Source organism: Puntigrus tetrazona, chromosome 17 (genome assembly GCF_018831695.1).
Source record: "Puntigrus tetrazona isolate hp1 chromosome 17, ASM1883169v1, whole genome shotgun sequence".
NCBI lineage: Eukaryota > Metazoa > Chordata > Actinopteri > Cypriniformes > Cyprinidae > Puntigrus > Puntigrus tetrazona.
In genome coordinates, this window is record NC_056715.1 from 9150193 (window position 1) to 9160417 (window position 10225).

A 10225-nucleotide genomic window follows, 5' to 3' on the forward strand; every position below is an offset into this window, starting at 1 on the left:
TCATGTATGTCTTTGTTCTTTTTGACCTCTGCAGTAGTCACATATAATAAACTGTAACAAATATAACATGAAATAAAATGTGTGTTTGATATTTAATTTTCATGATAAATTCACTACATTATAAAATACAAGCAATTTAAACTAAATTAAAATAAAAAAAACAAAAAACGTTCAACGTAGTATTAAATATATTTGAACAGGCACCGGAAGTGAGGTAAAAGCTGTCCCGGCGCAGTGGACTGTGGGACATCGTGCCATATTGACACACGATAGAAATGGACGCGGGGTTTTTCCGCGTAAGTCTTATATTCTATTACAATTTTCGTACTATAAGGGTTAAATGTGTAGTTTGGCATGTGTTATTTGTCAGCAGGGTGATTAGTCGGTTGTTTTGAGGCTGTATTTGGTGTGTTCATTGGAGTGTGGCTGTAATGGCGGCTGCGTGAGTGGACCAGAAAATACTCAACAGATTAAACAGGAACAACGGATTTAAGGAACCCAGCGCGCTCAATTTCATATTATCGCCCTTATTTTTGACAGATAAAATCCACTGCAACAACATACAGTCAACTCTACTCTGGTTAGCGTAGTTAAATGAAAATACAGACAGAAACCGAAACCCAGACCGACAAATTCCATGTTCTTAGCCGATAGCGAGCTGCGTACGCATGTGTGCGGATTTCCTACTTGAATTGTGAAATAATTCGGTTTATTTTCACAACTGCGTACTGCACGTTTTGTTTGCCTCAGATACAGAAAATATGATACTATATGTTGATTTTAATTGTGGATTCGTGTTATTTCAGGGCACCAGTGCGGAGCAGGATAACCGCTTCAGCAACAAACACAAGAAGCTTTTGAAGCAACTGAAATTTGCAGAATGTCTGGAGAAGAAGGTAGAAATTATGGAAAAACATTTTAATTGAACAGGTTTTTATTAAACCATAAACGTGTTGCATATTGCGGTTGCCTAGGTTTACAATCAATTGTAAGTTCAATCATATAATAATTTTTCTTTCCTTTTTTTTTTTTTTTTTTTTTTTTAAAAATCAGTACTTTTATTCGGAACTGATGCATTAAACTGCTCAAAATTGGCAGTGTATAACTTTGTTACACAAGATTTACATTTCTGTTTTATTCATCAAAGATTCCAAGAATAAATTCAAGAAAAAGGTATCGAAGTTTCCAAAATAATTTTAAGTATTTTACTTTTCTCAGAATTGGTGATGATAGTTTATTAAAGAGCATGTGACGCAGAATCTAAAAAAAAAAAAGGTGTACCAATAAGTTACCAGCATATGAAAAATCCTGTTTTTGTTTCAAGTTTCTGATTCATTTTTAGGTGGATATGACCAAGGTCAACCTGGAAGTCGTGAAGCCCTGGATAACCCAGCGTGTGACGGAGATCCTTGGGTTCGAGGATGATGTCGTCATCGAATTTGTCTTCAACCAGCTGGAGGAAAAGGTAGACGGCCTCCCTGCTGTTCCCGTTGTCTTTCACACATGCTGCAGTTATATATTAGATGTGTTTTGTTTTTTGGGAGGATGAGAGGAGGTTTGAAGTTCAGCGAATAACTGCTGACAGTTATTTGAAACATTTGCCATGCGTAGATGTAACAGCAGAAAACATCACAGTCTTAAAGTGTCTGTCTTGTGTCGGTTTTAAAAAGACAGAAAAGCGGGTAAAAAATGATATTCTCTCTCTCTGAAGATATGATTGTGACACCGTTCCTTCTGAACAGCAATGTTCTAATGTTGATGTGATTTATGATTTAAAAGGCCTGAACCAATATGGATCTTATTCCTTGCATCTGAAGTATAGCACCAACTCCTAATTAGATCTCACCTGAGCCCAAAGTCTCTCTGAATCCAACTCTCCCTTGATGATGAGCTTTATTTTTTGAGGTGAGTTATGAGCAGGGCTTGACATTGTGCCAGTGGTAGAGTCATTTCAGCTTTATCATTTGTGCCTTTCTGTTTCAGAGTCACAGTTTAGCAGTACATCTTAAACACAAAGGCCTAATTATCATTTGTTTAATATGACATAAAGCCATTAAAGAATAAAAACAAACAACAACAAAAAAACAACACAGCATGTAAGAGCGAAGTACAACATTGGTGTATGCCTATTTTAGTTAAATAGAATTTGTTAGCCAATACGTGTTATTCTCAGTCTCAGTGAATAGCACTACTACTATCAGTTCTAAAATAATACATTGGTTGCTTGTATATTTGCGCAAAAAAAAATCATGCAAGACATGTGACTTTGCGTTTTCATTAGTTTAGCTAAGCTCTGTTTTTAGTCAATGTTTTAGTTTCTAAAAATTTGGTTTCAGGAAGCTTTCGATTGGATTCCAGAGAGGTATTTGCTCCTATTAAAAACATAAAGGATTTTCAGATCTAAAGAGGTGCTTTCAGTTTTTGTAATGGCAGAGCCATACAGCATTTTAAAGGAATGCTTTAGGATCAGTACAGGATAAGTTTGATCAACAGCGTTTGTGGAATAATATCAGTTTCCTCAGAGAATAATTACAGGATAGCTTAAAATCACTTAATTCAAAATGATCCCAGTATAGTCTTCCCAATATTTTTTCAAGAAAGAAACATATACATTTTGTAATAGTCACAAAATTAATCATGTTTATTTAATTGAATATGTAAACAGTCAAAAGTTTACAGTCAATAATTTCAACAAAAATACCAGAGGAAATCTCAGATAATATGGATGGGCCTTTGGACAGAATCAAAGATGTTGAGAACCACTGTTGTAAGGTCTATTAAAATGTAAAAATGTTAATAATTTGAAAGATTTTTTTTTTTTTCCTTTTTTGTTATTTGCAGTAATGGTGTAAAGTAAAAATGCTTCTCTTTTCTAATCACACAGTCTAAATGCAACCATCTGAATGAAAATATTTTATAGCGAATCCTAATTTCGGGTCCTTAACTGTAAAAATAGTTATTCCACAAATACTGTCATTGGAACTTTACCTGTATTGAACCAGAAACATTCATTTAACTCAGTTTAGTACACCGGGTGCTCAGTCCTGCTCTTGGAGATCTGCTTTATTGCAAAATTTAGGTCCAACCCTATTCTTATGACTAAACTCTGGTGTGATAAACATCTTCAGGAGCATGATACAGCACCCCTGTCTTAGCACATGGATCTCATAGGTTATTTTCCTCTTCATTTATTGTAAATAAAGCGTTTTCCATGCCTTGTGTACTCATTATTGCTTGTTCGTCTCTTGCAATTTAGATAAATGATATAGCATTAAACTCAAGGTGATTGAGTGTGATGCAGTAGTGAGGCGGAGGCCAGCCAATGGAGCGCCTTTCTCCGCCCCCCCCAGCCCACAGAGCCTGCGCCACTCACACTGAAGACAACTGGACTGTTCTTGCTTTGTGGGGTTTTGATGCACTCTGTTTGTGGACTGTAATGTTTCTATCTCTCAGGAGTTTGATATTGCACAGGAAGAGACAGCCCTAGTGGTGGGGGAGGGTCTTATTGCTCCTTGACGAAGGGGATGTGAACTGGGAGGGTACATCTCAGTTCAGATGATAACTTGTAAACATGTAATGCATGCTCAAAGGCAGTTTGTTCATTTTATTTTAGAAGTGTTTTTTGTTGCCAGTATACAAATGGTTTATTAGTAAAAATAACATTCAGCTGTGGCTGTTGGTTTTAGAGACATTTTTGAGGCCCACAGGTACTGGGCTCTTGTTGAAAAGCAGCTGCTTACTTATGTTCAGGAAGGGAAGGTGTAGGTAGACTTTCAGAGCTAAGCATTCTGGTTCTGTGTCCGTATTAACTGCTTGGTTTCCTCTCCTCTTTCTTCCTCCCTGGTGTTTGTGTTGCAGAATCCTGATGGGAAGATGATGCAGATTAATTTGACCGGCTTTCTGAATGGGAAGAATGCTCGGGAGTTCATGAAGGACCTCTGGCCGCTGTTGCTAAGTGCCCAGGAGAACATTGCTGGTATCCCATCTGCCTTCCTGGAGCAGAAGAAAGAGGAGATCAAACAGAGACAGGTGATTGTAGCAAACTTGCATAATGATTAATCACTTTTATTGGTAGGACTGTGATTGGGTTTATTGTGTTTGTATGACTGAGTACAGCATGTTTGTAAACTCAAGTTAACAGTGTTTCTTCTCTTTGATGTTCAGATTGAACAGGAAAAACTTGCCTCTCTGAAAAAAGTAGATGAGGATAAAAGAGAGAAAGAGAGCAAAGAAAGAGCTCAGTCAAAAAGCCCTAAAAGGTTGGTTTTCCTTTTTTTTTTTTTTTTTTTTTTTTTTTTTTTTTTTTTTTTTTTTAATGAAAAAAAGTTGGGCCTTGTTTTTTGTTAATTTGGAATTGACAACAATCTAATTGTTTGCACATGAGTTAAAAAAATAATAATAAAAAAAGTATTCTATTACAAACAATATAACATTGCAAAATTGTCAACTTTCATTTACACGGTGACTAATAGATAAACACAATATAAATAATGGATGATATAGTAAATTGGCCATGTGCTCCCCACTATTCACTTTTGTTACCAGGAGGAAGTCACGTTCCCCTGTGAAACGTGACCGCAAGTCCAGTCCCTCTCGATCTCCTCGCCGTAAACCAAGCCCAGCTGCCTCACCTTCTTCCAGTCCGCCCAATCATAAAGAAGAACCAAAGCAAGAACCGGACCAATCCGAGAGCTCCAAACCAGAGCCGCTCATTCAGGAGGCTTCCTCTACTAGGTAATTGTGGAAACTTGCCCTATATTGCACTATGCACTTTTGTCTTTCAAACTCTGACAAAAAAGGACTTTGCATATGAATCTGAAATGTTAATTTAGACGAGTTCTTTCTTAAATGACTGTATTTTACTGAAAATAATGCAGGATTTATTTTTAGACTGACTTTTTCCCCCTTTCTACCCGTCAGTGATCTTGTGGGTGACATAAAGCCGGACTCTGTGTCTGAGGCTGTGAAAGAGTCATCTCCAGATAAAACGTCCAAGTCAGAAGACAGGCCCAAACCCAGAGACAGGGACAGAGAGAAGGATGGACGTAGAGATCGCCCACGTCACCGCTCCCGCTCTCGTTCACCTCGCTCTCGTAGACGACCTCGATCCCGCTCTAGGTAAGCCTCGTCTCTGATGGTGAAACCATGTGATTTCTTATCCGAGATCCTTTTGTTTACCTTCTAATGTGATTTGAACTAGGGTTTAAGCTAAAGTCTCTGCCTCTAGGTCATTCTCTCCTCGTCGCAGAGCTAGTCCCAGGAGGCGAATCTCTCCAAGACGTCGGAGTCCTCCTCGACGAAGACCACCCTCTAGACATAGACGTAGCCGCTCACCTGTCCGCAGGTCAGTCCTTTTTTTTTTTTTTTTTTTTTTTTTTTTTTTTTTTAAATAAAAATTATAATTTAGTACTTTTAATCTGCTGTTCTATTGCTGAACTTTCAATTAAGCCAAAAGTCATGAAAAAAATGTAATTAATTTTCATAAGATAAGTCTTCCAAAAATACTTAAACCTCAGTGTGACTTAACAGCACCATTTAAAAGTTTAAGTATTGTAAATGTTCTCATGTCTTTTTACTCAACTTTATTACTAGATACAATGTATCTACACTCAAACTTCTTAAAGTTGTTAACTTTGGTGTTTCTCTGAACTTGTTTATCCACTAGGCGGCGCTCTCGCTCCCGGTCATCCTCTGGTAGTTCCTCCTCTCGATCACCCCATAAGAGAGCAGGGAAACGTGGGTCAGCTACACCGCCCAGAAAACTTCCACGTCGCTCTGACCCCTCCAGCCCTTCCAGAAGACGAGGTCGTAGTCCTTCAGGATTAGACGCCAGCCCTTCAGGTTGCACCCTAGAGCTCAGTTTTGTTGTTTGCAATTTAAAATTACTTAAATATGATTTAATAAATTTTCTTAATTGATTATTTAAATCAGAAGTGGTTCCTCAGCACTATGTTGCTTGTAGGATATTAAGCCGATAAATGTTTTTGACTAACACATGTGAACATTTTAGCTGTGAAGCACAGGCCTGGTGGAAGAAACGACTCTCGCTCTCCTTCTCCTAAACCCAGGCGGTCTGATGCATCAGAGTCCGGTGAGATTTGCTTGTTATGCATGGATTTGTGTGCCTGTCAGAAAGGTTTGCGCGTGCAAGACTTGTTGAAATTACGTGTTGAACTGATGTTGTGGATTCTGCAGATCATGTCACGATTCTCTTCTGTTCATTATAAAGATGATGGGAGGGTGCGTGTAATGGGTTTGTGTGTGTCTTAGTGTATGTTTTTGCACATCATGGGTGTGTGATGGTGGGCACATGGCTGTTTCTTGGGCACTGAATCCACTGCTTTGCATTTCAGAGGAGGAGAAGGTGGGCAAAGGGTCAACAGCAGATTCTGTCCAGCAGCGGCGTCAGTATCGCAGACAGAATCAGCAGTCTTCTTCAGGTTACCACCTTTTTTTTTTTCTTTTTTTTTTTTGTTAATGTTCCATCTCTATTGTTTGTACTCGCTTCCCTTCTTCCTCTCACACCTGTGCTGTATCATGTTGTTTGTGGGAGATATATGCTAGTAGATGTTTTAGTATTGGTAACATTGTTGGTTTGTTTTGTTTGCTTACAGACTCTGGTTCATCCTCTTCCTCTGAAGATGAAGGTCCACGGAGGCAGAATAGGGGGGCAGGTGCCAGGAATGGAGAAATCAGAAGGCGACGGAGCCATTCACCTGCATCACCACGGAGAAGGCACAGAGATGCATCCCCAAGGTAAAAATAAACAATGTTTGCATTTGCTTTACATTTTTATTTGAATAATTTTTTTTAGATTTTTTTTTTTTTTTTTTTTTGCTCTTGATTCCTATAGTTCCTTTATTTAGTATCGCATTTTTATTCAGACTGAACATAAGGCCAAATTGAAGTAATACATTTTTTTTTTTTTACAAATTTAATTTAATAGTTTTTAAAAAATAAAGCTAATTTTTATGGTTTCAGATTGACATGTAGCTGAGTAAATTGAGAATTTGTGGTCTTAAATCTGCGACTATAACTGAAGTGAATTAATTCAAACCAATTTTTACCTTGTGAATCAGAATCTATACCGTTGTTCACTCTTAATGGAGTTTTTTATTATTGTAGAACATTCAGTTCAGACTCTATTTCTCTCTTCTTCTAGAAAGAGACGTTCTCCATCACCTGCTGGCCGCAGACATCGCTCACCTTCTCCTGTTCGTCGCCGCAGATCACCCTCTCCTCTTCCAAGACGCAGGTATAGTAACCAACTAAGCTTCTATGGTTTTGATTTTTGTGAAAACTCTTTGACTCATTCTTCATCCCTTTCTCCTGTCCTTCCTGTCTCAGATCTCCATCTCCACCTCACCGGCGTTTCACTCCCCCAATTCAGCGCCGATACAGCCCCTCTCCTCCCCCAGCTCAGAAGAGACGTTCATCAGGGTCTCCTCCAAAGCGCAGAAGGTCTCCATCCCCTGTGTCCAAGCGTAGGGGCTCTCCTTCCCCTGTTTCAAAACGCAGAGGGTCTCCATCGCCCGTGTCCAAGCGCAGAGGGTCTCCTTCACCTGTGTCTAAACGCAGAGCGTCTCCCTCACCTGTTGCGAAGCGCAGAGCATCTCCCTCACCCATTGCTAAACGACGAGGGTCTCCTTCACCTGTGTCCAAACGAAGAGCATCTCCCTCACCTGTTGCTAAACGCAGAGGATCTCTCTCACCCGTAGCCAAGCGTAGAGGGTCACCCTCTCCTGTGGCCAAACGTCGTTCCTCTCGATCCCCGAAACGGAGTCGTGGCAGCAGTCCAGGAAAAAGACGTACTCCGCCCTCTTCTGCCTCACCCCCACCCCGCCACCGTAGAAGTCCCCCTGCAGCCCAACGTGGCAGAGATACTCGCTCTTCTCCCCCTTCCCACAGCACTCGAGTGTCTTCCAGTCCCCCGGCTCGATACGGTGCCTCTGGTTCGTCCCCACAGAGACAAAGACGTCAGACATCCCCGTCTCACAGCACCAGACCCATTCGCAGGGTCTCCCGCACACCAGAGCCGCGCAAATCTCAGAGGTATGTTTTCCGATAGCGTCCCTTATGTTTGTGTAGCAGACATGTTGATCTCTGAATGACCATGTATTCCTGTCAAATTGTTCTCAGAGGTTCTCAGAGCCCCCAGCCAGTAAGGAGACAGGTTTCACGTTCTCCATCTGCTTCTCCACCTCCTGCTCCAGCGGCTCACAAGCGGTCGGCCTCTGTCTCGCCTTCTCGCTCTGCCAGCCGTTCTCCACCTCCACCTGCCAAAAAGAACAGCAGCGTCTCCCCGAGCCCATCACCTAACAAGGTACATCACACCTTCTCAAGCCTCAGTGTCTCTTGCCCCAGACTGCTCGAGTTCAGAGAGCTTTTAAAACTTTTAGTAAATTGATCCAGCTCTGTTTAGGAATGCTACTGCCAAAAGTAAAAACCCTGTGTATGATGTTGCTGCTTTTTATATAATATGGTTTTGCCACATTTTTCAAGTTTTCTTTGTTGGTTCTCCAGAACTCAGATGCAGAAGGTAGTAAGAAGAAGAAAAAGAAGAAAGAAAAGAAACACAAGAAAGAGAAGAAACACAAGAAGCATAAGAAACAGAAAAAGGAGAAGAGTGGAGAAGAGAAGAGTGGCAGCGCGGCAGGAGGACATGGACAGGAAGCAGAGCCAGATTCTGATCAGAAAAAGGTGAAGTTACACTTTTAAAGATGCATGAACAGTCAATATAAAATAGTCTGGTTTATTCAGTGATATAAGTGTTTTTGCATTTGCTACATTTTTAAATACACTACGATTTATGTGTTTGGGGTTTGTTCTTGCAGCTTTTACAATAACTTTCTTAGAGAGAAGGTTTTACATGGTGTCTATATTGTGAAACAGTATTATGCTTGAGTCAGACATAATTAATGCTACCTTTCCTGAAGGAATCAGAGAGTGAAGTAGAAGACAGTTTGGATGATCTGGAGAAGCAACTACGTGAGAAAGCTCTCCGCTCAATGAGGAAGGCCCAGATGTCTCCATCATCTCAGTCCTGAGGAAATATCCACCACACCCCACATTTCCCTCTTTCTCTTCCACTCTCTGCATTTTAAATGTTTGATGTTGGTTCAGCTTTAGAATGTACAAATTGTTAAAATTCACCCTAGACTTTTGTTTGTCTGGATTTTTTTTTTTGGCATGTTTATAGCTGAGGAGTTTTATGATGTGGATTCTCAGATTCTCCCTTCCTTTCCATCCTTAAATACTGTCAACTTTATCTGAAAAAAAAAAAAAAAAAAAAATCCTTTTTTAGTCCCCGGCCCCCCTCATAATTCCTGTGTTGCTTTTATGGTCATGATGAAACATTGAAAAGCTTATTTGCTGTTCTGAGTTAATAATGTACAAGTTAGCCTATGGATTCTCTCTTCACTTCAAGCAGGACTTTTTACAAGAGTTTTGTTTGCGTGGACGGCAGACCCAGCGTGTTTGTCCTCTTGTGTGCATGATACATAAATGAAAAAACCTAGAGAGCTGATCCGGCAGGCTGCTCTCTGTTTGTCCTGAGCATTGTGGCAGCGCTCAAGCTCTACTGTGCACTTGAGAACAAATCAGTGAAGTCTGTTTTCATCCTTTATTTTTTGCTTTATATTTTTTTTGTAACCTAAGTTGTGTTTGAAATTGTTGAACCCTGCAGTAATTTCTGGCTTTGAATAAAGTCACATTAAAATGAAGAAAAATGTAAATCCTCAAATCCTTTTAAATTTCATAACCGTTTACATCTGCACTTTGATAATTCCCTCTAAACTAAAGAGGCTAAATGTGAAACGCAACCGGTATGGATGGATAGAGAAGAAAACATTACATGCATTTAGGATGCATGCAAGGTCACACGTTTTGTTGTCTAGAAGGTTCTGTGGAAAGCATGTGGTGTTGCAGGTCTGGTGATGACACATGATAATCAACTGCTGCATGTTATCTTGCATTGTCACCTTGGCAACACTTTGGTAGCCACAAATGAAATCTCAGTAAGTTCTTTGTGTAGTGCAGTTAACAAGGACTGATCTGCAAAAACAGCCCAAGGCAACAATGTTTATGCCCTGGTTGTTGTTTTATAGTGCCACCTGCTTCCTAACTGGCCATGGGCAGCTGTGGGAATACATGGGTGTTTAAGAGATAAACACCAGGTCTGTCTTTATCCTGTCCCTAGAGGTCAGAATAAGTGATGGAGAGCTTC

General features: G+C 40.1%; 1 protein-coding gene across 4 annotated transcripts; it reads left to right on the plus strand.

Moving 5' to 3' along the window:
* The first annotated feature begins 217 nt into the window (after window positions 1–217).
* On the plus strand, window positions 218–9722 carry srrm1 (serine/arginine repetitive matrix 1). 4 transcript variants are annotated; one of them, XM_043262541.1, is made up of 17 exons: window positions 218–296; window positions 807–896; window positions 1343–1465; window positions 3859–4029; window positions 4165–4259; window positions 4546–4734; window positions 4921–5118; window positions 5228–5344; window positions 5666–5841; window positions 6011–6091; window positions 6354–6440; window positions 6615–6756; window positions 7163–7255; window positions 7348–8052; window positions 8140–8323; window positions 8524–8700; window positions 8937–9722. In XM_043262541.1, exons 1-17 carry the CDS (start codon window positions 276–278, stop codon window positions 9045–9047), a joined length of 2760 nt encoding a protein of 919 aa, XP_043118476.1. In that variant the 5' UTR covers window positions 218–275; the 3' UTR covers window positions 9048–9722. The 4 variants fall into 4 exon arrangements, with proteins under 4 accessions (XP_043118476.1, XP_043118478.1, XP_043118480.1 ...); XM_043262543.1 differs by having other exon boundaries at window positions 236–296; window positions 8944–9722; XM_043262545.1 differs by lacking the exons at window positions 218–296; window positions 807–896; window positions 1343–1465 and adding an exon at window positions 1775–1905.
* Window positions 9723–10225: the final 503 nt, after the last annotated feature.